The sequence below is a fragment of the Pelodiscus sinensis genome, chromosome 2 (genome assembly GCF_052426305.1).
Source record: "Pelodiscus sinensis isolate ZL-2025 chromosome 2, ASM5242630v1, whole genome shotgun sequence".
Classification (NCBI taxonomy): domain Eukaryota; kingdom Metazoa; phylum Chordata; order Testudines; family Trionychidae; genus Pelodiscus; species Pelodiscus sinensis.
Window position 1 is genome coordinate 182,633,233 of NC_143053.1, and position 27,746 is coordinate 182,660,978.

Here is a 27,746-nt window from a genome sequence, read left to right on the forward strand (position 1 = left end):
TAAATTCTAAACATGAGTTTATTTCTGTGATGTTCCAGTGATTTATGAATTAGGTTGCAGAGTCTCTGTTGCTGAGATCAATTCAACGTGCTTTGTAGAATTATTTGACCAGAGATAATTGTAGATTGTAAAACACTGCAGGTGACTTAAAAAACAACAACAGACATCTAGTTGCTCTTGAAGTTTTGCAGTATCTACCTCTTCATTCTTTTACCTTTTAGAAGTTTTGATAAGTGTTTCTGCACCTGCACTTTCCATATTGGTAGAGAAGGAACAACAGCGTTACATCAAAGATGAACAGGCCAGCAGCAAAGTCAAATCCTAGGAATGTATCTTTGAGGAAAAATAGTAAAGAAGAAATATGCATGTTAGGAAGATGTATCAATATATGTCTACTTAGAGATCCAGACCAGAGTCTGAATTTTAAGTATTCTGCATTAAAGTATTTTGTGGCTGAATTTTGATTATCTTTCTGGTAAATGTATGTGTTTCAGTACATTAATACATATACTATTTGTATATATATATATATACCCAATCCTGGAAACACTGGTGTATATAACATCATGCATGTGAGTAGTTCTCATTCATGACCAGAAGTGTTCACAGGGTCAGAGTTGCTATAGGGAACTTTCTGGGTGTCTGGCTGGTGAGTCTTGCCCACAAGCTCAGGGTTTAGCTGATCGCCATATTTGGGGTCAGGAAGGAATTTTCCTCCAGGGTAGATTGGCAGAGGCCCTGGAGGTTTTTTGCCTTCCTCTGTAGCATTGGGCACAGATCACAGCTGAAGGACTCTCTGCATGTTGGGGCCTTCAAAGTATTTGAAGGCTTCAATATCTGAGACATAGGTGAGAGGATTATTCTAAGAGGGGTGGGCGAGATTCTGTGGCCTGCACTGTGCAGGGGGTCAGACTAGATGATCATAATGGTCCCTTCTGACCTTAAAGTCTATGAGTCTATGAGTCATATGCCATGGGGTGTTGCCAATGGGAGGTGTGTGTGAGGTGGTCAGCAAAACTCAGTATGGGTGAGAAGGAGGCATGGCCAGGAATGTTGGAAGATGATTCTGTTAATGTCCCTTGGGTGTCTCAATTGGAAACTTATATGGGCCTTATAAAGTTGTGGCTATGTATTAAAGCTGCAGAGAAAAAGCGCCGGAGTATTGTTGCCTTCCTTTCTTTTGGATGACTCTCCCCTTTGCATATAAGGGAGCTCCTGGGCACAAGGCAGTGTAATTTATATCTCCCTTCCCCTTCAGTGATGAATGTGGCCCGTCGCCTTTAGTTGAAGGTCAATCTATTATTTTAAAGCATCATGTCACCTACAAGTGGGCAGCCATTCCTGCAGTTACTGCTTAAATGCTACATGCAAACAAAACATTTTGTTTCTCTTTTTGGGGCTTGGATAAAGAGCCTCTTCCACACACCCCCAACCCGCTGCTTAAACCTGATTGGCAGGGGATGGAGAGTGCCACTTCAGAACAAGGACACAGAATTAATTAGAGCACCTGGGAAGGTTTAAACGAGTAGGAGTGAAGGAAGGGCAAGGAATAGTCCCAGGAGGATCTGGGAAGAGAGCAGCAGAAGCAGCAGCCCTGAGCTGGGGCAGAGACAGTGTCTGAACTAGGAAGCTGCTTGGAGGAGTGCCATCTGCTGCACTGGCACTTTTAAAGGGAATTCTTACCGTAGCCAACAGGACAGCTGGGACCACACCACAAGGCCCACCAATTTGTGCTCATAGTGCATGCCAGCACCTAATGAGAAGGCAGGTTGGCTCTGCACCCGCAGAAAAGGGGGTGGAGGGCAGAGTCCCTTCCAGCCAACAGAGCCCATTGTACCTTCGGCATTGGCAGCGCTGGACCACTTGAAGGTAGAGCCAAGTCAGAGGAGTGCATCCTCCATCCTGATGATGGTGGATCACTTCACTAAATTCCTGAGGGAGGTCAAAGCCTCAGCTACCACAGAAACCTTCTGGCACTACTTTGTCCTCTCTATGGTACCTCACCAAAGTGCTCACAGCCTTAGGCATGCCCTTTGAGCCACAAGATGTTCATGGAATTGTGCTCTCTGTATGGCAGCTGTAAGCTAAGGACGGCAGCCTAACACCCACAAGGCAGTGGCCTCTGTGAGTGAGCCAGCCAGATGCTCCTCGCAGGGATGTAGCAGAGACACTGGACTTCCTACTTGCCAGAGCTACCCTATCTGTATATCAGCATGCTGCATACACCCATGCAGTACACCACTTCCTTATGTTTGGCACAATTGGGCAGCTGCCAATACATATGGGCATCCAACCAGAGACATCAGAATGAGCATCATCACCACCTCTGAGAGGCAGGTTGGCTTGTTGCCCGTAGCCTGAGCCAAGCCTGAGACTGACAGAAACAAGCTTTAAAAGGCATGGTGCTGCTGGGCCATTGGAGGGTCCTCCTCAAGTAACAGAGGTGCTCCAAACTGGATGCATCCTGGAGCCTGAAACAGTGGGTCTGTGGGAGCCAATGCCCCAAATGGCCCCAGAATAGAAGATCTGAGAAGTCTGCAGAAGGTGGACCATTGGCATGAACCCAACCCATCAAACTGAATAGGGGAAGCAGGCAGGGCTGGAAGGAGTCTCTGAGTTTCCCGTTGGTGGGGTGGCTAACATGGGGGGATCCTCACTGGAAGCACCCAACCCTGGTCCTGGCTTTGAGGCAAGGGAAATGTAGAATGAGATGGGGTATCTTAGGGAAGAGGCCAGTGGCGCTGGAACAATATTTGTTGCGGGGGTGATGAAGGCACCATGCATTGGGATTGTTATTACCTCTCCAAGCACCTGCAGCGCCCCCAGTCCCAGCACCTATGGAAGAGGCACCAAACTCTCGCCCTATGGCAGAGGAGGAGCAGAACAGGGAGGTAGGAGCACAGTGACATTCTCAACGACTGAATGAGGTTTTCCCCCTTCCCAAGTCTGTAATTCTGAGCCTGGCCAAGCTACAGAGAATACCTGGCACCTGGGAATAGATATGTTTACATGGTGACAGGTATGGAACTGGCTAAAGAGCCCTTTCCCTTTCCTTTATTGCCTCTTTTTCTCTTCCCTGCCACTCTTCTTAAACCTGATTGGCTGTGGGAAAAGAGAGTGCCACTGCTAAACAAGGACACAGTATTAACTACAGGCCACCTGGAAGGGTTTAAACCAGTGAGTAGGTGGTGATGGAATGGGGAGAAATAAGCTGGGGAAGATTTGTGGAGAGAACAGTAGCTACCAAAAGCAGCAAGACTGAGCTGGGGCAGAGACAGAAACTGAAATAGACAGCGGCATGCAGGTGAGCCTTTGGTAATAACCGGCTGACTTATAATATGTGAACAGAGGTCCCAGGTTCAATTGCACCCTCAGATGACCAGATGTCTGTTAGTATTACACTTGCACAGGGGACTCTTAGAGTATGTCTACATAGCAAGGCTAACGCTGAAATAAACTGCGCAACTTGAGCTAGGTCAATTGTGTAACTTAAATCAAAATATCTTATTTTGGCTTTGGCGTTTTCTACACAGCAGGAAGTCTGAGGTAAAGCACTCTTCCTCCAACTTCCCTTACTTCTTGTAAAGTGAGGTTTACAGGAGTCAGAGTAAGAAGTCCTCCAGCTCGACATTATTTCGACATTATGTTAAAGTAACAGCTTGTAGCGTAGATGCGGACTAAGTTATTTCAGACTAAAGTCAGTTATTCCAAAATAACACTGCTGTGTAGACGTACCCTTACAGACACACAGCCTGGACTTGACAAGATAGCTGACACCACACAGCAACCTGTGCCAGTTTGAACTCACAATCCACATCAGCCCAGAATGCGTGAGCAGGTTGAACTGAGCCAGGGGTGGGGAGGCTGCATGAGTGTGGGGTAGAAAGTCTACGTGTGTTTAGCCAGTGATGGGGAGGGGGGTCTCTCTATCAAGGTGAGGAAGTCAGTGTTGTCTTCAGCCTTGGGTCTACATCTGGCTTTTCCTGTGTTAGGTAAGTCTTGTGGTCTGTTGTTAAACATGGTGCTTGATCCTGGTATGAACTCTGACCCTAGTGGGCAGGGAATTGATGTTTGTGCAGAGGTGTGTGGCCGGGACCTGCTTCCTCAGCCCTGGGAATCCCTCACCTGACACTTGGCACATTCTTTTGACCAGTCTTTCACTATGACAGGAGAGACCAACTTAGTAAACTTCTCAAGAGGACAAGGAGACGTGCAGCCTGGCAGCCTGAGTGGATACGGATCCCTGGAGGAGTCATTCCGATAGTACATTTCAATGCTGTAGTGCCTGGTTTATAGAGCCCGGAAGAAAGAGAAAGATTAGATCTTTAGCTCTGAGACTTCCTGTGCAGAGACACAGCCCTCTGCAATTTACAGTCTTTGTTAACAGAAATTACTGTAAACCAAATTCTTCGAGATTAGAGCTCTTGGCAAAGACATCCAATGCTCAATGATCCTTAGAACTGTCATGTCTCTGCTAAAATCACAGGTCATGTCAGCAAGCCCTTTTAAAATCTTTAAATGAAAACAGGAGCAGATCCTATATAAGGATGTTGTTTGATTGGAATATGTTTTAAGGGGTGCCTAGACAAATTATCATTACCACTTAGGGAAACACTCACTTAAGTCCCACCACTAACCCTAATTCTCTCTCTCTCACACACATATGCACACACAGTCTGATTTTGTGATTTCAGTCAATTATTGGTGTTGAATGCATTTAAATGCAACATTATAAATATGAACTGATCAGCAATGTGCACTCTAATCTTTTCCATCAAGGCACAGAATATTTTTTTATGTGCACCAAGCTATGTGTCAGTGTGCATCACAGGTATGTCTAAACTACATCCCTCTGTCGAAAGAAGGATGTAAATTAGGCAGATTGAAAGTGCAAATGAGGAGTACGGGATCTTTCAAAAAAGGTTTTTTTTTTCCAAAAGAACCGTTTCTAGATGGCGGTTTCACTTTCGACATATCCTTTTTTGAAAGACCACTGTGACGTGATTATGCAAATGAAGTGTGGGACATTTAACTCCACGCTTCATTTGCACTTTCGATCTGCCTAATTTACATCCCTCTTTCGAAAGAGGGGTGTAGTCTAGACATAGCCCACTAGTAGAAACAAAAAACCTAGCTGTGGGCATTCTGCTAATTAGCTGGGCAGCATTTGAATCTCTCTTGAGGGGCTGCACAAGTACCAGTCTTACAGGGAACATTGCTGCTCTGTAAAATTCTCATTTAAAACACAATTACATTTCATGAGGATGCTTTTCTCTCAAAATCGTCTAGGGCATTACTGAATTGATATCTGAAAGCAAAACACATTTGGTTGCTGCAAATGTGTCAAGATACGTACCCACTCTTTTCTTGGTAGAGCTCAAAAAACTGGCAAGTACTATAAGGTGGCAGTTTTCCATTGAAAATATTGAGCGCCATCTGTAGGGCACCAATTGTGGTGTCATGCTATAAAAAAAAAATACTCCCATGTAATACAGTAGTTACTTTTAAGTGGGGTTGTGCTGTCGCAACCTCCAACAACCTTTTTTAGTTCTAGGATGGGATATTAAAGTAAAACTCTGGTTGTAGCCTTTGTTTTTAATAGCATTTATTTTATTTTGCTTCCTTTTGCAGGAAAACCCTTGGGAGGGTGTTGAAAGGGAGGACGAGGGAATCCCTCTTTCCCCAGAGTAAGTCCCTTGTCTGTATGTTTACTGTGCTTATTTATATACCATTCTAATGGCTGTATTTTAATCACTATACAGTGTCTAGAACTATAGATATGTTATACATTGCAACAAATAAATAAATTAACACTGAAAAATAGAGCTCTCATTGCCTCGTTGCACCAGCAGCACAAAGTGATGGTCAAAATGGCTTAACCTAGGGGACTCTCCAGGTGACATACAATGAGCAGAGCCAGCTCATGTATAGATTATACATAGGAGGTGTGTTTGGAGTGCTGCTGTACTCCAATGAGCCCCTGCTGGCAGAACAGCACCTTGGTGGCTTTATTGCAGCACGATGCCTTTTAGAGAAACCCTGAAGTTGCTCTGTGGTGCAGTAGGGGCCAAATCTTAGAATGGGGATTAGTGGGGAGTAAGGCTGCCTTTGCCAAGCACAGGTTGATGAGCAAATCCTATGGTTATTTTTGTTGTACATGTTGCAAAAACACATAATTCAATGTACTAAATCCAATTGCATTGTATCTCAGAGTATGTCTACACTTGCACCCTAGTTTGAACTAGGGATGCAAATGTAGGCATTTGAAATAGTCAATGAAGGGGGGATTTAAATATCTCGCACTTCATTAGCATGATCTTGCCGGCGCGTTACTCTGATCAACAGCTGTTTCGAAAGTGAAAGTGCGCACCATGACATGTTAGTTCGAAACAAACCTCTTGGTTCGAACTAACGTTACTCCTCATTTTTTGGAGTAACTAACATTATTCTCTAATTTTTTGAGGAGTAATGTTAGTTTGAGCCAAGAGGTTTAGTTCGAACTAATGCATCCCAGCGCGCACTTTCACTTTAGAAACAGCTGTTGATCAGAGTAACGCGCTGGCGAGATCATGCTAATGAAGCACAGGATATTTAAATCCCCGCTTCATTGACTATTTCGAATGCCTACATTTGCATCCCTAGTTCGAACTAGGGTGCAAGTGTAGACATACCCTTACTGCTTTTCTTAATTTGTAGAAGAAACATGATCTTTCTCTTTTAAGACTGAACAGTTGTTGAATCAAAATACATTGGCAACATTGCTTGCAATTCTTCTTCTGCATTTGCTCCCAGGACATGTCAAATTAAACCCTTTCTGTTGAATTCCCAGTCGTAAACATATCAACCCTACATTTGGGAAAAACAAAGATACTCACTGCAGAAAAGAGATTCATTTTCCTCTTGTTTGATGGTTTCGTAGCTTTTTGAATGTTTTTTAGAATAGCATTCACCAGGATACCTTAAAGAAGATAAGGGAAGACTGATTAAGATGTTAATGAATAAAGTATTTTCGGACAGAAGCCCAAATGCAGAGATCCCAGATATTAAACAGGAGGACCTGTTCATGAATGTGCAACAGTAATTCATTTTTAGTGGACATGGAATTGAGAGCTTGACAGTGGATGCTACATAAATGGGGGGAAAATTAATCCCAGAAAATTTTGAGAAACAGGAGCATTAAAAACTAGGCTAGAAAGCTGCTGAGAATCTGGGTACAATCTCTTTCCCTTCAGTTTGGTTGCGCTGCCTTGTCCTCAATGACATTTCTCTCTAATAAAGATTAAACAGGAGAGAAATATTTCAACCAGTCATTTGCCATAACTTTTGATTTTTGCCTTTCTGCTCAAAGCTTGAGTCTTGAATGTTTTAGCCCAGGACACCTTTAGGCTACTTCTAGACAGTGGACCTATTTCGGGATACCGGATGTTTCTCGAAATAGCAATTTGTGTCTTTAAATGCGCCTGTTATTCTAAAATATATTTCAAAATAACGGGCATGCTTTTCTGCAGTCGAATAGCGCTTTATTGTCAGAATAGCGCTTTATTTAGAAATTACCCCAAAATGTGCTACGCAATTTGGGTAACACAAATTACATAGCTTATTTTGAGGTAAGGGTGCTATGTAGACGCACCTTTGTGTTCTCACCTTACAAAAGTGCCCTAAAGCCAGCAGAACCAGCTAATGAGGGAGTCCTTCTGGCAGCACCTACACCAGTTCCTTCCCAGCTCCCCACACAAGAGTTCATCCAGGGAGCAGTGATGTGATTGAGGTGATGTCCCTGCACCTTGACAATCCCTGGCTGCTAGAATAGCAGCTGTCAGGCAGTGGAGTTGAAACTGGTCTGCCTGTGGCTTTTCTAATTTATTCTATGGTTGAAACCAATGCAGAGTGAGACCCAAGATGAGAGGGCTACGAAGAACTGTGCATCCCCTCTCCTCAGCTGTGCCCAGAGCTGCTTGGGAGCAGGTCTACATCTGGCCCTCAGTGAGCTCATTGCGAAGGTGTTTTCAAGGTTAACATTAAATCAGAAAAGACAAATCAAAGCCCAGAAAAGACTTAGATTTAGTATCGGAGAAAGGCAACCTAAATCAAGGCTGCTGTCACTCATGTCAGGCTCAGGTCAGAATGGCCTTGAATCTTCTCCAGGGGTGGCCCTAGACTAGCTGCCAGTAACTGGCACCCTAGGCGAACCATGCAATCGGCGCCCCCACCTCCAAACCCCTCAATGATATTGCGCCCCATTTAACTTGGCACCCTAGACGACTGCCTAGTTCGCCTATATGGACGGGCCACCCCGATCTTCTCCTACGATTTCTGCAAGCATTTCTTATATTTGGGTAGCTAAAGGCACTTCCACCCCTGACATCCTAGGGATCATGCAAATAGCGGCGTTCAAAATACTTGTTTCATATTTAGAAACAAATTGTGGTGTTGTGCAAAACTCCTTGTTAAAATGAGCGAGGAGACTGGTTTGGCAGATAATATCAGTTCCTCCAGTCCCTCTTCAGTGCTCTTCATATTTTATTTACCTCCCTGCAGCCGTGCTTTCTCTTTTCTTTTGTATATCCCAAAGAGTGACTGTAAAGAGAATGTTGCCAGCTCCTTCATCTTGTCCATTATATCTTGGGAGGCCCATACAGGGAGAGTAAAATTGTGAATACGCTATAGTGAAAAAGGAAAGTGAAAATTACTTTTTCTCCCATTCCTTTTCTCTCCACCCCCAACCCATCCTTACATTGTTGCTTTTGGACTCCTGTGGCTCTCTCCCGCTTCCTTTGTCATGTTGCTTCATTTCCTGGCATCTGACCCTGATTACCCTTTTAGGAAGACTTCTCAGCATGGAGGAAATGTAATTCTTAGTGGAAATGTAATTCTCTTGTTGCAGTTGTTTGTCTTTTTGGTTTTTGCTAGTGTGCAGATTTGGAGAGGAAGATGCATGCCCTGCCGGGCCAACTCACTCCTGCTCCTTCTCTGACATTGAATCTGCAAGGCATAATCTAGCTCATAGTAGGGAACCCAGTTTCCTGTTCTAACCACCAGACAATTCTGCTACCTCTTATTTTCAACATCCAGCTAAGTACAGGTTGACACTCTCTAGTCTGACTTCCACGAGATCTGACTAGACCTGGTTGAGGGATTTTGCCAGTGATAGGGAGATCATACCTGGCTCCCCTGCTACCAGCTCTCCCCCAGCCCTGGACCAGCCACCAGTCTCCTGGCTGGCTCTCCCTTGCTGCCAGCTTCGCTGCCCTGCTGATCCCCCACCTCCTTCCCTGCTGTGGTTGGCAGCCCAGCTCCCAGTACACTGGGCTCCTGGTCCTGCTGGGCAGGCTCAATGTGAAGTCCTGAGCTCTTGGCCCCGCTGGGTAGCCCCACTGTGGTGCGCTGAGCTCCTGGCCCCACCAGGCAGCCCCACTGGGTTGTGCCTGGCTGCCTAGTTGTAGCGCACTGGGCAGCCCAGCAGCGGGGAACACAGCCACCAGCCCTTCACCAGGACTCTCTGGTCCTGGAACATCCGTGGTCCTACCAGATGACAGATGTTGCTGGACCAGGGGGTCCCAGATTACAAAGGTTTAACCTGCATGCTTTGAGACTTCCTTTCCTCATGAATTAAATTATGCCTTATTATCATTCACCATTCCTCGAATGGTGCCAAAAAGAAACCAAGCTCAGTACAGCACAGGAGACCAGGTATTGCTGTGTTTGGCTGAAAACGAAATGTGCTGTTTAGATGAATCAGATCTTTCTGGGCTAATTTCCTTCTCTCCTTCTCTTTTAAATACCTCACAAGCCAGAGTATCATATGTATTCCAGGCTTTGAAATTATTCAGTCGTTTCAGAGTATCCATGTCATATCCCGAGTTAGCTGCCATCGTTTTTAAAACCCCCTGAAAGACAAAAACAAAAGGAAACATACACAACAAATGCCTCGAGACCCCCAGACACATGTTCCTATGGACTCATAGCCACCGAGCCTGCAAACTCTTACACACATGCCTAACTTTACACATGGGAACAGTCCCAATGAAGGTTTTTGTTGTTGTTGCAGCTCTCACTCAGGAGCCTTAGATGATACTGCTCTTTCTGTCTCTGTGACTAACTTTTACTCATCCTTGCTATACTTCATTGGAAGGCTCCACTTGCTGGCTTCCTCTCTCCCTGCCTTGAGTACTTCAGTGGTCCAAGGATCTGATACAACCTCCTCACTCACCTCTTCAAGTGAGCCTTCTGAAGTGGGAGCTCCTTTGGAGAGGTGAGTAAATTGAGAAGAGGCAGTGGGGGAAGGGGAAGAGAGGAACAAGGGAAAAAGGAAATGGGAACAGGAAGGAAGGAAGGGGAAAACCTACAGGATGGAATGGAGACAAAACCCAGAGGAAGGAAAAGATTAAGGAAAGAAGGAAGAGAGAAAAACAAATTACAGGCAGTCCCCGGGTTACATACAAGATAGGGACTATAGGTTTGTTCTTAAGTTGAATTTGTACGTAACTCGGAACTGGCTCCAGATTCAGCCGCTGCTGCTGAAACTGACCAGGGGCTGACTACAGGAAGCCCGAGGCAGAGTTGCTCTGCCCCCAGCTTCCTGGAATCAGCCACTGATCAGTTTCAACAGTGGCTGAATCTGGAGCCTGGGACAGAACAGCTGGGGCGCTGCTGGGTAGGTTCCCCCCAGGACCAACCCAGCAGCGCCCCAGCTGCTCTACCCCAGGCGTCCACAACAAAAGCCTGGTCTGCTGGGGGGGGGGGGGGGAGGCGCACTAGCTGCGCCCCCCCCCCCCAGCAGACCAGGGAGACCCGGAGCAAAGCCGCAGAGGTGGCGGGGAGTCCCCCCCGAGCACAGCAGGGAGACAGGAGCAAAGCCACAGAGGCGAGGGACCCCGCTGCCTGTGCGGCTTTGCTCGGGTCTCCCTGCTGTGCTGGGGAGTCCCCCCCAGCACACCAGGGAGACCCGGAGCAGCTTTTCTCGCCCCGGAGGACGCGGTTGCGGGACCGCTGCACTCTGGGCGGTCCCACCGCCCGCGAGCTCCGGGGCGAGAAAAGTCCCATTCGTAAGTGCGGATCCGACATAAGTCGGATCCGCGTAAGTCGGAGACTGCCTGTACATTGAGACAGAAAGGGGGAGACTGCCTGGATAACTGGCAAAGGGCAACATTGGAATGGGAAAAATGTCTCACAAAGATGCTACAGAGGGAACCAAGCTTGCCAGCTACCTCATGAAGATGGTGGTGAGGAGAGGAAACAAGACCTGCTCTCTGCTCTCAGTCACTCTGGTGAGGATAACAGACTACCATGCTTAGACTCCCCCAAAAAAGACCACAGTTCAGGGGAGCTGAGGCCTCTTAAGGGGAAAGGTTGGTTGTGTCTGAACAATGGGGTTGGATAAGCACCCAAAGTTTAAGTTGCTTCTTGAAAACTCTAGTATTCTCCCATCACTGTTTAATGTGTATATTTTACAATATTGGTACATGCATTTGCAGCTTGTGTCCTTGGAGTCAAGCATCATAACATATCATTGTAAGGCTGCAATATATGAGGCAAAGAATGTTGTGAAGATGGGATTTTCAATCCAGGAGGAGGATCAGGTCTTTGAGAACAGCCTGAAAAACTATATCTGCTTTGGAGTTCTGATAATTAAATGAATCACTTTAAAAACAATCTACGTGTCACCAGAATGTGTATGCCAGGCCTGGACAAAACACCCTGCGCAGGCCAGATCCGGTCCACCAAGCCACCGGATCCAGCCTGTGGATGCAGTGGGGAGTCTCAGGCAGACTCCCCTGTTTGCCTCGCCCCCACAGGCCACTCAGAAAAGTGGCTGCTGGGCCATTTGTATTCCACAAACTGTGAGCGCAGAGAGGAGGGAGGAGTGGTGCTTCATGGCTGCTCCCGCCCCAAGCACAATCCCATTGAATGGTTTCCTGCCAATGGAAGCTGCCTATTTGAAAAACAGAAACTACAGGCAGCACTTGAGGGACCACTTCTCCCCGCCCTCGGCTCTTATTCACAGAGCACATGGCCCTGGAGCCTGTGTGGGGGCAGGGCAGGCTCCTGCCTGACAAATGTGCTAGGCTGCTGATCGGGAGTCCCACTGGTAAGTCTCCCAGCGAGAGCCTGCTTCTGCCCTCAGCCCCTCCCTCCCACCCAGCCCCCCCCCCCACTCCTATCCCCTTATCCCACGTAAGTCAAACCTTCTGCCCTCTCATAAGCCCATACCCGCTCCCAGACCCAGCACCCCAATCCCTTGCCCTGATCAGAATCCCCTCCTGCCCTAGGTCACAGCCCAAACCCCTGCACTGTAATCCCCTGCCTAAAGCCCTGCACCCCAATCCTGTGCCCCAGACACAACCCCCTCCTACCCTAGGTCAGAACAATCCAAACTCCTGCACCCCCAATCCCATGCCCAAGATCACAACTGCCTCCTTCAAACTCCCTCTCAGATCTTACAGGCCTTCCTGCACCTGAATCCCTTGCCATAGGGGTGAGCATGGCAGCCTCCATGGCCTGGATACAGCCCGCCAAAGTTGATTTGGCCTGCAGCCACCCTGCCACTCCCCCACTCCCAGGCCAATTGAGACTTGGGGGTGCGGGAGATGGTGGTTATCTTTAGTTGCTCAGGGGCGGGGGCAAAGACATAAATGTTATTGTTTATGAAAGTTTTCATTCCTTCTAACTCTGAAACTGCCTGAGGCTATGCAGGGCTATGCCTCCCTTATCTTTTACAAGAACCTATTGATGTGCCATTTCCAGAGTCCATTTGTGAAGCCGTGTTCATACTAAGTCTGGTCTATAGCTACATCTCTCAGGCACGTGAAAATCCAGCCCTCAAGAGATTGAGGCCTTGTCTACACTAAACAGAAGATTGCCACTGCCGCGATCAAACTTCCGGCGTTCAATTTAGTGAGTCTAGTTAAGACTCAGTAAATTAAACTCAGAGGCTGTGTCTAGACTGGCAAGTTTTTCCGCAAAATCAGATGATTTTGCGGAAAAACTTGCCAGCTGTCTACACTGGCCGCTTGAATTTCCGGAAAAGCACTGACGATCTCATGTAAAATCATCAGAGCTTTTCCGGAAATACTATGCTGCTCCGGTTCGGGCAAAAGTCTTTTTCCGAAAGACTTTTGCGCAAAAGGGCCAGTGTAGACAGCACAGTACTGTTTTCCACAAAAAAGCCCCGATCGCGAAAATGGCGATCAGGGCTTTTTTGTGGAAAACAGCGTCTAGATTGGCCACGGACGCTTTTCCGCAAAAAGTGCTTTTGCAGAAAAGCATCCTGCCAATCTAGACATGATTTTTCCGAAAATGCTTTTAACAGAAAACTTTTCTGTTAAAAGCATTTTTGGAAAATCATGCCAGTGTAGATGTAGCCGGAGGGTGCCCCCGCTGATGTCTGGTACTTCTGCTTTTGCAAGGAGTAAGAGAAGCGAATGGGAACATTTGCTTCTGTTGGCCTCCCGTTGTGGGGATGCTGCCAAGCTCAGCTTAAGGTAAGCCGACTCCAGCTACGTATTCTACATAGCTGGAGTTGTGTACCTTAAGCCAAACTACTGAGTCTAGTGTACATCTGGCCTTAGCTAACCCTTGGTATAGGCCAGCACTACATCGGTGGAAGAACTCTTCCATCGACTTTACACTGATCTATACCAGGGTCAGGTAAGTTATAGCTTTGCCTCTCGGGTCGGGGAGGGCAGAAGGTGGGAGGGGATGGCTTTGTCATATCTGTGAGTGATGAAGCTATACTAAAGTAAATTCCCATTTTAGATCAGGGCTTGCTGTGCACTGATTCATTTGAATAAGGGTTGCACAACTTGGTCCTTGCTATGTGCTCAGACAAGGAGTGTAAAGGAATTCTGCCACTGCACACCTATGTGTTCTCTACCTGTACCATGGGTAGCAGGGTGGGAATGGGAAAGGTGGCTGCTGGGCTGCTTCTTCCCCTCCCTTGCTGTTGATTGTGGGAATGGGTGGAGCTGGCCAGCACAGCAGAGCTGGTGTAGTGTGGGAAGTAATAAGTTGCACAAGGAAAAAGGCTGACACAGCTTGCTTTCCCTCATGAAACAAGGAGGAAGCAGGAACTGACTCATGATACAGAGTCTGGTTTGTTCCTGGGACAGTGCTACTAGGCATTGCTTTAGACTAGGTCTCTTCACTCCTATTTAATTTATTACCTGCGAAAGCCTCCATAGCAGGAGAAGTTGGGGGGAATTTGGGTGAAGATGTGTGTCAAGGCCAAAGCCGAAACACTGCTCAACTTTGGGTGAGATGATGCAAATAAATAGTGTTGTAATGAAACTTGCAAAAGTAGAAATGCTGGAGTTATTTTTACATGGGTTTTGCTGCGCAATAGTCACATCCTGAGGTTTTCATCACTCCCCAGTTTCAGCAGAGTAATCACATCTCTATGATTGGTTTTATGCTGCACAGTAATGCAGGAAATTGCTGCCTCCGGAATATTTTCAGTCTCATTAGACTATTAGTACAAATTAAACCTCACCCAAAATAGCCTGAGCTTGTTAGTGCTACAGTCCCATCTAAAAATTAAAACAAAATAAAATAAAACCTAAGTTAAAATATATATGTATAGGACTTGCTCAGTGTGCAAGTATATTAAGAATATTTTATAGTAATATTAGCCTGTCTTGCGGTAATTATATTTTTAAGAAGTTGTTGTTCCTTGGGAGACAGTAACAGCATTTCAGTAAATGGAAACAATGCAACATCACAATCCCTTAAGTTTACAATTTTTTCCTTTTTGTTTTACCATGTAGGATTGCAACTTGTCTTGAAATTGCTTCGATGCCTGGGTTTCATTCTGAAGTTTATCAAAACATGGACAGTTAGGAATAGGAAAGCGCAGCACCTGAAATAAAGAAAAGTTAAACTTGTCAGATGAGCAGGCACTTAGAATGGGATCCACAGAGGGATTTAGGTATGGCAAAGCTGGACATCACAGCGTCTAACTTTTAGGTGCCTAGAAAATCCCAGGAACAACACTGGGAGCCACAAAGTCTAAGGTCATGTCTCAACTTGTGGGAAGATTGACGCTGCGGCGGTCAAACTTTTGGAATTCGATTTAACAAGTCTAGTTAAGACCCACTAAATCAAATAGTGAGGGAACCTCCATTGGCACTGGTACTCCTCGCTGTTGCGAGGAGTGAGGGAAATCAATGGGAGCATTTCTCCTGTCAATCTCCTGCAGTGGAGACAGTGCCGAGTTCAGCTTAAGGTACGTTGACTCCAGCTATGTTATTTCCATAGCTGGAGTTGTATATCTTAAGGTGACTTTTCCAATGTAGTATAGACTTGGCCTAAGAAAGGCACCTAGGCTCCCTATACAATAAAGGGGGGAGGTAGGCTCCTTAGGCCAGATCTATACTATAGCAGGAAGGTTGGCTTAAGGTACGCAACTCTAGCTATGTAAATAACATAACTGGAATCGATGTATCTTAAGCTAAGCTTGGTGCCATCTCCACAGCAGGAGGTTGATGAGAGAAATGCTCCCATCGACTTCCCTTATTCCTCACAACAGCGAAAAGTACCCGTACTGATGGGGGCGCCTTCAGCCTTCGGTTTAACAGGTGTTTACTAGACTTGCTAAATGGAATGCCGAAAGATCAACTGCCACAGCATTGATCTTCCCGCAAGTGGAGATGTGGCCTTTGGCTGTCATCCATAAAAAGCCAACATGATTAGGTGGGGAGCTGCCCCAGCTAGCCAATGGCAGATGCTGATGACAGAGGTATGTGCTAAGTACTGACTGTGTCATTCTGAGATGCCTACATCCAGGCTGAAGGGAGGCATGTATCTTTGCTTAGCAGTCCATGAATAAGAATCAGTCTCATGGAGTCAGGCAGCTGAAGTGCCTAAACCACTTCATGAGGCATTGAGTGAGGCACCTGCCTTGCTCCATGCAAACAGCCAGAGGAGGAGGGGGTACCTTCCTTACTGCTATTTGCCCAGTGCTTTTTTAGAGGACTCTCTTGGGATGTGTGAGACCCATATTCAACTTCCCCCTCCCTGCCAGAGAGGGAGAAAGGAGATGATCAGGAGTCTCCTACTCTCAGGCGCATTATCTAGTCCCTGCGCTATGAGATATTCTGATTTGGGACACCTCCTGTTTCTCCTGTGGAAACTGTTACACTGTGAATAAATAATGAAAGAGTGATTATAGCTGGGGGACAATACCTGGGGTCTCCCTCCTCCTAGGTGATGCCCTGATCACAGAACTACAGCATCATTCTCCCTCTCCATCTTCCTCTCCCAGTATCTTGGTAGATCTGGATCACTGTGACTCCCTTTCTAATCCAACTTAGGTTTTTATGCCACATCTATCCCTTGTGGGGTCTAACTGTTGACTGTCAGATTCATGGTCACGCTTCAGCTGCTTTGTGCCAATCCACTGGTTCAAAGTTGTTCATATACTTGGTGAATTTTGGCAGTGGAACCTTCTGCTGGCATGGCCAGGAAGCCATTAATCTAGCTGATCCCTGGTTGTTAGAATGACCCTCTTAAGCGGCTGTGTGTATTTTAGAGCTGCTCTGAGAACTGGCTGAATTCCCAGGATCCAGTGTACAAAGGTGGTTTAAACTACTTGTTCCCACTTCTCAACTCCAAATGCAGCCCAGTTCTGGAATCTGTGTATTAAACTTTTAAACTGATCTCAGATCCATGTGTAAAATATAGTATTGTTTTGTTATAACTACAATAATACTGTACCTATTTTGCCACTGTGTATTCTTGGGAATAGAGAAGAGACAGAACTGAATTGTGCTCCTAAATATCGAAAGCATGTCTGTATAATAGCTTCATTATTGCTTAGTAACACATGCGTGAAATTCTCCCCTAGTCAGAGAATTTGCATAACTGCAGATCACTTATCTCCTGATAAGTCCTTCTGTGATGAGTTAATTGGTGGTTAGGTGTTGTATATGTCTTGTATTGGCTTTCTCTGACCTAGTGTGATTTGCACTCTGAGCAAAGCCATGTCCAGTGCTTCCCTTTGTATGTGGTCCTTCCGTGCTGGAGCATCAGTATAGCGGCTGGAGCAGATGCTAGCAGAGAGGCATTATTAACATGCTTTGAATTGGAAATACTGCATGACTTCCAAAGTGCATGTTCTTTCATATTAGCAGCACACTCTGGAGGCTCTAGATTTAAGGCGGGAGGTTTTGGACTGTTGTTTTAATTGCACAATAACAAATAATTACTTTTGTTGTATGGCTTCATCATCACCTTTTGAGTGTTATCACTTAAGCCACTCTCTTTGGTTTCATTAAGTAGTGCACAGTGCTGCTCCCTGTCAGCTCTGAATAGATCACAGTAGGCCAAGAAAATAACCTGTGACCCAAGTTTATTACTACATGATATTTTGCTTGGATTTCCCAGTCTGTATTGTTTGGAGCTCGAAAATACCCACAGACATTTGGACATGGGGGCCCTGGGAAGACAGAGTTCCTGTCTCTACAAGTGGTTGGCTTATTCAGAAAAAACTTTCATGTTGCTCCAGGAAGTTGTTGTTATTAAACATTAAGGCCCCCACCTGGGAAAGTTGCACACCTGACAGGGAAGAAGAGCACTCATGCAAATGAGCTTGCCATGTCCCGCAGCTCCCTTTCCCTGTACAGCAGCGACTCAGAGCATTTGGAGGCGTGGGTTTTGGATGAACATCTGATAGGCTTGATGCTTATCGAAACCTCTTCCCACCTGCATGCCTCCCTCCCTCTTGCTTCATTGCAGACAGCGTGAAAGTCAAGCTGAATCACATTGTCTGATCTGATTTGCCTGAGGCACCTCCTCCCTCCTCATCTCACTTTCCTACATGGCTTCCAAATGGAGTAATGCTCATTATGATCGAGAAGGGGTGGGAACAGGGGACTGGACTTGATGACCTCTCGAGGTCCCTTCCAGTTCTAGTGCTCTATGATTCATGAACAACTCCAGAGCAGGCAGGCATAGTGGCCTAATGACAGCAGTGGCCCATCTTCTCTGATGGCCTTGATGAACGGTGCGTGATGGTTTTATTGTTTCTTTTCATGTTTCCTCAAGAACTGTAGGTAGCAGGAGGAATGAAGCCTTTTCTGTCCTTGCTCTCCACAGCTTTTGTTCTTGTTAAATCACTCTCCTGCACAGTGCCCGACTGCAGCAGCTGCCAGCCCGCTGGCTGACAGATTTGTACCTGAGTCAGTCAGGAAGAGTGCATACGCCATAGCTGTTACCCCTCCTATCATTTCTTAGACAAATTCATTTGGTTTGTTTGTACACTTCTCAAGGCAGGGTCTGTCTTTCGATTATGTGTTTTTACAGCACTAGTGTAATGAGGCACCAGTTTACAATTGAGGCTCCTCGGTGTGACTGCAGTACAAATTAGTACTAGCCTCGGAGGGAGAATTACAATGGTTGAGGTAAACTTCTCTCCTTGGCTGACCTCAGGAGCAAACCTGTTAGGCAGGGAAGCAAATTTAAATCTGAAACCACCTCAAAGGTCTGCCTGTCTGACTTATGTCTGGCCAGCAGGGAAAGAACCTGTCCCCATGAAAAGACTTTAGAGTGGAACTTCCTCAACTTCTCCTCGTGCCATTCTTGACAGGACAATGTCAAAGAATCACTGCAGAGGAGATGGAGATGAGGAATACAGGTCAGCTGCTCAACCCCTGTAGACTTTCATGCAACAGTTACAATTGAGCTGGTAGGACTGTATGCGAAGGGTCATCCTCAGGATTTATAGGGCCCTATGCAGTACTATGAAACGGGTGCCCCCATGCCTTTTAGAGAGGGGATTTTATAAACTTCAGCAACACACTACTAAAATATTTTTAAAGCAAATTTTAAACTAAGGTCCTGCAATAACACAGCACATTCAGAAACTGACAGTATATTGACAAGTGTCTGTAACATGGCTTCATTACCACTTGAAAGACTCTTCCACAGGTTCAGTGTTCCTCTAATAGGTCTGACAGGCAGGAGCGGCTCGAGGAGAGCTGCTGACAACTGGCGCCCTAGGTGGAATGCGTGATCGGTGCCCCCGCCTCCATAGCCCTCAATGGCGTGACGTCATCATTGGCAACTGCCGAGGTTGCCTACATCCACGGGCCACCCCCGCTGACAGGTGTTTACACTTTTAAGTTAACTAGGTTTTTGGTGGAAGCAGAGTCACAGAACAGAGATAGGAAGAAGCAGGTGGGTGGACAGTAAGACCACATGGTGCCCCAAATTTTGGGGTGTTCTATGCAGCTGCATATTCTGCATATGAGTAAGGATGGTCCTATGTAGGTACAGATTTTGTAGGCCAACAGCTATGGAAGATGTTTTCTGTTGAATTGAACATATTGAGTAAAAGGCTTTTTCTCGTCTCCTATTTTGTGTTCCTGCTGAAAAATCCTATCATAGGTGTAAAGTTTGCAATTGGTACTCACGTTGCCTTTGCCTGGTGGCAGAGTGCGAACTGGGATGGGTTGCCAAAGGATCTGGGGATTCCAGATCTGGTGGCCAGCTGGTGGGAAAAGTCCAGCGAGAAGAACCTGAGCGCTCATAATGGTTCGATCAATGTCTGTGCTTTGAATGAAAATCTGTAAGTAAAATGACAAAAGTATTTTTCCCTAAAAATTAAAGAGAGGACGGCTTTATCCATATTCCCAGTCCGTGCTTCCCTCTCTTCCTTTCTCCTGTTCTGCATAAATTACAGAAGGTGAAATTCACCCTTATGCAGAGGGCTAGCAGTAGATACATTCACCATTTGAGTCCTGTTTCTAGGAATCTGTTTCATCAGTCTAGGGAATTTCTGAGACATTACCGTTGAAACTAAACACTAAAAAATGTGTGAAGAAGCATTAAAATGTAGATTAAAAAACATTGCTCTAGCAATTCCTCTGTGATTAAAGCATGTATAGGCATAGGAGTTGGAACTAGGGATGGGGCGGGGTTCTCCCGCATCCCCCGGCTTGAAGGGATTTCTCATCATAGAGGATTTATAATTTGGTTCAATGGCTCTCAGCACCCCCACTATACAAATTGTTCCAGCATCCCTGTGTGTAGGTTTACCAGGTGTTTGATTATTTGTGCATTCCATTTCTGGAGCAAGGTAGACATTTTATAAATGATGTTTGTTGGTGCTGTCTACATTCCCTTGGCCATCATAGCTCACAGTACATCCTATTGCTTCTGTTATATATGTTTTTCTCAATAAGAACTTTCCCAAATAACAGGACCCTGATTAGGAGATCATCTGAGTATCAGCCTTTTTAGCTGTGCTAAGAGCATTTCTCATCTCCATCTTCATCCATTGGCTCAGCGTTGCAGAATTTTAGGGAAATGTAGAATTGTAATACAGTTTCCCTCCCTCTCTTGTGACTTCTTGAAATTCTGTTCACCCTTGATATGATATGTTGTATGGCCAGAATGTTCAAATTTAGGTGCTTACAATTAGTTTCCTTAATCTATATTTATGCACCCAATTCAGTGGCCTGATGTTCAGAACTGCTGATCTTTTGTTACCTTATCTCTTGCTTTAGGATTGTGGATTTTGTTTTTGATTCAGTAGTCTTAGAGTCAAATGGTGCAAGAAAAAATTCCTTCACACAAACTCTAATGCTTACCTCATGGCGGTTGTATGAGTCATTCAGGAAGTTTGAGTATCTCTTCCGCATATACTGTCCAAGCTCATATTGCTGCTGCATTCCAATCTGTGTGGACAGCAGTACAGGTGAATGTCAGTTTAAGGTGCTTGTGGAACTTTAATACAACTTTTCTTTCCGCTCTTCCTTCTGTCTACAGTGACTTTTTCAAGTGACCATTAACCACTTTTATGGCATAGTGTAGACTTTATGCATGTTTGCATCTGGGTTTTTGGTTGTTTTTTTTTCAACGGGAAACTTCACTTATATTCATAAAGTAGTATCAGTATACTAGGACGCTATACCTTCAAGGTTTTGAGTGTTAATAATCAAGTCATAATTCATGTCCTGCTCAGAGAGACGGGCCTGATTCTAGTTTTATTTAGATCTTTCAAACTGACACATCTCCACTGATGTCAGCAGAGTTATTCCTGTGGGGTGTGTGAGGAGAATTAGCACTAATTGATCCCCTCACCTCAATGGGCATGAAAGAGAAAGTTTGTTTATTTGATCTAAATACTTATGAAGAAAATGATTAGCTTACTCATAGTAACTCATTACTACTAATTTATTGATCTTACTCCTGAGTTTGTAGCTTGATTCTCATCTCGCCTGACCAGACAGCTAGTGTGAAATACCAGGTTAGAGTAATAGGCACTTATATAAGACAAAGCCCCAAATATTTGGACTGTCCCTATAAAATTAGGACATCTGGTTACCCTACTTTCATTCCTTTAGTTACATTCTGCTGGCTTGTGTTAGATGTAATGGCAGCTGTTAACATCTCTTGGAGTGGTGTTCTATCAGATCTCACTAAGGCTGTGGATAGGATCCCATAACCTTCTAGAGACCAAAAAAAGCACTCTTGTTGAACTGGAATCTCAGAGCCGCAAAATAAATTCACACGTTTACAATAAAAATAATGTGTGGAGCATCTACAAATTAATAAAAATAAATTAGAGCATCTTTCTAAAATATAAGTCAAAGAATTTTTTTCTTGCCTTAATGGACTACCAAACACAAATACAGGTTTAACTGGCATACTTGTGTATTTATTTTATTTTTTAAAATTAAAATTGCCTCTTATCTTAATGCAGCCACTTCATCGGGAAGGGTGGCAATACTTTCCACCCAAGGAGACAGTCACATCCTTAACTATAAAGATTCAGATGGAATTTAACAACTATTGCTAGAGTACCTCTGCATTAAACATTTAATTTATGAATTACACCTAGCCAGGTAGTTCCTAATAGTTTGTCAGTCACACATCAGAAACCTGCATAACTGTTTTGCATTAATGTTCTCATTTCTGTGAAAAGCCAACAAACCGTAGTAAGCTGTCCAAATCCCTGTGGCCATTCACTTTCTTTGTGTAGAGCAGTCGGAAAGTTTTCAACTGGGGTTCGGTCACCATGTCGAAAAACCTAGTGAGACGAATCAAAGACTGAATTAATTCTCTTTGGGTTTTCTTTTACTTGTCTGGAAGACTAGCATATCATGGTAGTTTGAGCGCTGCTTTGCAATCCAAAGAACTGGAGAGTCTGAAAAAACAGGTTAATGCATCTAGTCTGATTGAAACACATATTCAGATATTAAGATATCATTCTAGTGCCAACTGAACTGTGAAAGGGAGCAGTCTGATGATTTTTCCCACATAGGACATAAAAAGTAATTGGCCATCATTTTGAAACCTGAATGCCACAGGTGGGCATCCAAAGCCATATGTATGCACCTAAACAAGTGGTCTGATTGACTTGTGAATGCTTATCTCTGCAAACCAGACCATTGATTCAGGGGCCTAAATATGGATTTAGGTTCTTAGCTTTGGCACCCAAGTTTGAAAGTGCTGGCCATTGATTTGTTAGTAATATTATTCAGAATATTATTTTTATATATTGTAATTAAAGTCTAATTCTATGATGTTTCCTTTCCCTTTTCACAGTCATTCCTGTGTGATCACCAAAAAAAAAAAATTGCTTAGTAAATATCTACTTAGTGCTATTTTCCCCATCCCCCCACACACATACACTCTTATATAAGTGCAAGGCACAATCTGGCTGCACTGGCTCTAGGTACTAAAATTCATTACCATTCATGTTACCGCCTGTTTTGTTTGCCTCAGACGACAGGAACTGTTCTAAAAGCTTGAGTCAAAGAATTTGTTTCTACAGGTTGAACCTCTCTAGTTTGGGACTTTTTGACCCCAGAACATCCATGGTCCAACCACCAGGACCAGGAGCGCAGCCCAACCAGCAGTTGCCCGAGTGAGGAACACAGCCTGGCCGGCAACCCTATGGGTCTGGAGGGCACCTACTATATCGATCGCTGATCACACTCCCATCAACACCAGTGCTCCATGGGTCATGAGGAGTTGTTTACCTTAGTTCAACTTTTCCCTCTAAGGTAGAACTGGCCTAACTTCAGTTTAAACCTTTGGATATGTCTCCCCTGGTTTAGACAATAAACCCCAATATCGTTTCTTGATCTCTGGTTCACAGAGAGTTACGCCAGTCATCTGACTTATATTTTCTTAAATTACAAATAGGTTGAAGTTGAAATGTGTCTGTAACATATTACCAATCAGCAAGTTTCTGGCAATTAAGAAAGCCCATGTCACAATCAAAGGAAGAGGATGAGTATATAGATTTACCCCTCCCCCCCTCAAAAAAAAGCTACCAGAGGTATCCCAGAAAAACTCTATCGCATCCAGGGAACGTGTCTGCTCTTCTGTTTTTTTTGTGGAAGAGCAGATGAACTCTTTCGGAAGCCCTGTCTTCCTCCTTCCACAAGGATAAAGGACTCTTCCGAAAAAAGGAGGATTTTCCAAAATTTGGCCCATTGTAGATGGGCCAAATTTCGGAAAAGTTTCTTCCAAAAAAACAGAGAGCAATTTGTGTACCTTTTTACTGGGGCTCCTGCAACAGAGCCATGGACACCTGGGAGGTGGGAATATAGGGGACACTCAGAGTCCTGTCACCATGGCTGGTGGGGGGGTAGGGGAGACAGCTAGGTGGAGCCTGTCTCCTCTCCTCCCGTCTCCTCAATCTCTTACCAGGAGATAGCTTGGCTTGAGCTCTCCTTGCTCCCTCACCCTTCCTCCCCCACCCCGACCCGATCCTTCACCTGAAGGTGACAGGGATCTGGTTCTCAGGCTCGGGGGCAGCAGCAGCAGTGTGGAAGTAAAGGTGGCAATGAGGTGCTAAGTCTGCTGCAAAAAGTGGTATGGATGAACATCACTTTTCACATTGCCTCCCCTACTGCTGTGCTGCTGCTGGTGCTCTGCTGCCTTCAGAGCTGGGCATCTGGCCAGCACCAGCTGCTTCTCTCTGCTCTGCCTTCTTAGTTGGGTAGCAATATATACACGTGTGTGGGGGGGGAGGGCACAAACAGCCACAGACACAAAGAAGGGGGCCCTGATCAAATGCATTTGAGGACCACTGCTTTAGAGAGTTCTGTTCTCCAGCTGATGCCTCTGCCTGATGCCACCTGTGCATTCAGGACTCTTTCACTCCCTTTCATATTCTTTTAAGATATTGCTATGTACGTTCACTAATGCAGTGATTCTCAGCCCCGCTGGGGGCATACAGAGATTTTCTAAGGTACATTAACTCATGTAGATATTTGCTTAGTTTTGCAACAGGCTACATCTAAAGCACTAGTAAAGTAAAATTTCATACAGACAAATGAGAAAGTAAACACTTTTTAGTATAGTGGGCTGTGACCTTTCTGTATTTTGATGTCTAGTTTTGTAAGTCTAGAAGTTAACTTGAAATGTGGAGTATGCAAATCATACTTCTGAAAAGGGCACGGTAGTCTGGAAGGGTTGAGAACCACAGCACTAATGAATGGGACAAACTTTGAACATGTTGCTGAAAATAGAATTTGGGTCTCTCTTTGCCTGGTGTCTGATCCAACTCCCTTTGAGATTCTCACCGATGTCAAAAAGTCATGTTCTGGCTCATATGTAAGGGGACTGTTACCCCTTACTAAAACTCTGTGGGAGTTTTTGGTTTGCCAGCTCGCAGTATCTGAAGGGGAAGAGTTCATGAGACTGACTGACCCCAGAGACAATGGAAAGCAGCCAACACTCCAGCTCAGCCTGACAGGTTGGACAGGCCAGTGAGGAAGGGGAGAGGCCAGGCCCCGTCCTCCCTGTGAGCTGGGATTGTTCTGGCTCTCTCTCTGAACAAACAAGCTGTGTGCAGAAGAGGTGCTGCAAAGACAGAGAGCTGAAAGAGGAGTACAAACTGTGTAAAGAAGTCCTGCAAAAGGAACAGGGAGCTGAGACACTGCTAAGAGGAGCAAGCTGTGCTGAGGGGCAGTTTTTGCAGCAGCAGAGCCAGGCACACACAGCGCAAGGAATGCAGACCCTGTGTTGAGCAGCAGACTGGCAATGCTCAGAGAGCAAAAAGGAACAGAGAAGCAACACAAGGAGCTGGAACTGGCCAAGCAGCACAGCCTGCAGCTGGATGTGGTGAGCACCTGGGACCAGCAAAGTGTGGGGAAAGGCTCTGGACTGGGAGAGGGGTCTGGCCACTTCGAGCTTGAGACTGTGTGGTCACTACCAGAGCTAGCGTGTCCAGCCTGTAGCCCCTCCTGCAGCATATCTAGGGCCTCTAAGAGAGAGACTGTGAACTGTCCTTACACTCTGCAGGCTGCTGTTTTGATGTCCCTGTGCTACAGAGCAGGGCTGTGTGTTCTCATTTAACCATTCTCATTGTTTCTTATTCTTTTCTCTTTAATCAGTTGATGTTTAATAAATTGTATTTGCTTTGAACCTTATGAAGTGATCACTGGGCCAAGAAGGCCTGCAGTGTAAAGAGAGCACCTCGGAGTGGGGACACCCTAACTCCTGCCCCTAGTGACTACAAGGTCAGGGATTAAGCCCCAGGAAACCTGGGCCCAGCCTTGTTGGGGTTTCAAGGGCTCTGCTACTCTGGAGAGTGGAGGGGGAGCCCTCAGGATCAGGGAGCCGTGGGGTAAAGGAAGTGGGAGCGGGGACTCAGATCCTTTCGCTGGTTCATTTCACCGGGGTGTATAGAAGCCAGGAAAGTTCCCCACAATAGCGGGATCATTCCCCCGCTTACATATAGGACAAATGTTATTCTTACTAGCATCAGCCAAGAGAGACACAAGAAATATTAGAGGTTGTGGGTTGGGGGGAGTTGGCATAGATAATAGAGGAGTTGGCATAGATAATAGAAGGGGAGTTGGCATAGATAATAGAGTAAGGACACACATTGTTTTCTCTACATGGATCAATAAATGCTCATTGGGAACTGTGGAAGGAACAAGAATGTTTGGATAAAAGAATTCCTCATTACAAACAATAATTCCAATGCATAGGAAGCAACACTTTAAAGCAGGGGGCCTTTTTTGGGTTGGGGGCCAGTGAGCCACAGAAAAATCAGTCGGGGGCTGTATGCAAGTGAGAAGCATAAAACAAAATAAAACAAACAAAAAAACCCCCCACAAATAAAACCTCACTGACGTGTCCCCTGACTGAGAAGGAGAAAGACACTCCCCACGTTCCCCTCACACACTGGAGTCTAGGGGGGCCCAGGTTAGTAGATTTTGTGTGCTCCAGCCCCACAGTGGAGGTGCAGACTCCCTAGTGCCGTGAGAGGGAACCCTGAGCCTCAGGAGTTGGATCCAGGCAAGGTGTGGGCCACATTCAGCCCTCGGGCCTTAGGTTCCCCACCCCTGCACTAAAGTGAATCTTTTTTCCCCTGCCACCTCTCTCTCTCTCTCTCTCAGATCTACAAGGCCACAGGTTCAGAACACATTGAAATTCCAGATCCATTGGGGGGAAGCCTCCCCAAATTTGTTGAGGGGAAAGGGATGTTACATTGTTTTTCTATAGACTTTAAAAGTAGAAGTGGACCATGAAAAATTGTTGCAGAGTTTCCAAATTCATTCTAGTTAATGTAGCATGTACATCACAACACTAAATAAATTAGGCTTTATATGTCTCTGCACACTGTAGGTACGTCTAGACTACAGGCTTTTGTCGACTGAGGCTTTGTCGACAGATACTGTTGACAAAGCTTCTGTCGACAAAGAGCGTCTAGACTACATCCAGTTCTGTCAACAAAGCAAGCTGCTTTGTCGACATGAGAGTATAGATGCAAAGGACAATGTAGATGCAATAACGCCTTCTGTCGACAGAATTCTGTCGACAAATTGCGTTATTCCTCATAGAATGAGATTTACCGCCGTCAACAAAACTGCCGAGTTCTGTCGACGTTATGTCGACAGAACTCGGCAGTAGTGTAGATGCAGGTATAGTTCTGGTGACAAAAGTCCACTTTTGTTGACAAAACCCTGTTGTCTAGACACACCCTATTAGGCTAAGTCAGCAGTCAAAAAAGAAGTGCATTCATTTCTAGCATGCCTTCCATTTGAAGATCTCAGACCACTTTAAAAGCATGAATGAATTTAACTTTGAAACAGCTATGAGCTAGGTAAGTATTCCCAGTTCTACATATGGGGAAAGCAAGATACACACAGACAGACGTGGGCACATAAAGGATGGGAGGTACAGACCAGGACAAAACCCCAGTCTCTTGACTCTGGTTCATGTGCTTTTGCCACAAATCTTGGAGATTCTTTTATCTCACAAAGAAAAATCTTTACATTTGACTCATTTTATCTTCAATAAGATGAGCCTTTAAGACTTGGTTTTCCGCTGTACACAGAAATACCGACACCATTTTTTTCCTTGTGGAACCTGTACAAAGAGGAGTTGCAAATCTTGCACTGTTATCAATTCCAGGAACACCATGCTATAGTCATTACCAGTAATTAAATGAAGAGGCCATCTACTTACCGCTGCCACATATTTCAACTTATTTTCTGAAGTTGTTTGGTGAAGCAGAATGAGGAAAAGACTAAGAGTGAAGCAAAAACTCCTGGACCTGCATGGAAGCCGTGTCATTCTCATCCTGGCTGCAGCTGGAAAAACTTCGGAGCTACAGTAGCTCTTCTGGTTTTACAGCCTGAGGTGAAGCTGTACTTTCAAAAGGACAAAAGGGGTGGATCTGCTTCCTGCGCATTTCAAATGCAGGAGAAACTTGGGAGTGATTATGCAAAGTATCTATGTTTTTAAGTCATTTTCTTTCAAGGTTGCAGTTCTACATTCTT

At 45.3% G+C, this 27,746-nt stretch overlaps 1 protein-coding gene across 2 annotated transcripts; it reads right to left on the bottom strand.

Annotated features, from left to right (window-relative positions):
• LOC102458939 (prostatic acid phosphatase) lies at positions 1–27,640 on the bottom strand. 2 transcript variants are annotated; one of them, XM_006133152.5, is made up of 11 exons: positions 27,433–27,636; positions 21,932–22,027; positions 20,586–20,672; positions 19,407–19,559; positions 14,756–14,854; positions 9,783–9,887; positions 8,529–8,661; positions 6,876–6,958; positions 5,357–5,463; positions 4,126–4,285; positions 1–333 (listed from the first exon to the last, which is right to left on the bottom strand). In XM_006133152.5, exons 1-11 carry the CDS (start codon positions 27,544–27,546, stop codon positions 322–324), a joined length of 1,149 nt encoding a protein of 382 aa, XP_006133214.3. In that variant the 5' UTR covers positions 27,547–27,636; the 3' UTR covers positions 1–321. The 2 variants fall into 2 exon arrangements, with proteins under 2 accessions (XP_006133214.3, XP_075778031.2); XM_075921916.2 differs by lacking the exon at positions 1–333 and having other exon boundaries at positions 4,090–4,285; positions 27,433–27,640.
• Positions 27,641–27,746: the final 106 nt, after the last annotated feature.

Excerpts from the sequence above, each read along its gene's own strand:
- LOC102458939 (XM_075921916.2), bottom strand. The coding sequence starts at position 27,546 with ATGAGAATGACACGGCTTCCATGCAGGTCCAGGAGTTTTTGCTTCACT. Across the intron at positions 14,855-19,406 it reads TGCCACCAGGCAAAGGCAAC|GTGCTGCGCTTTCCTATTCC; the intron begins GTGAGTACCAAT and ends TCTTTATTTCAG. Across the intron at positions 8,662-9,782 it reads ATGATACTCTGGCTTGTGAG|CGTATTCACAATTTTACTCT; the intron begins GTATTTAAAAGA and ends TTTTCACTATAG.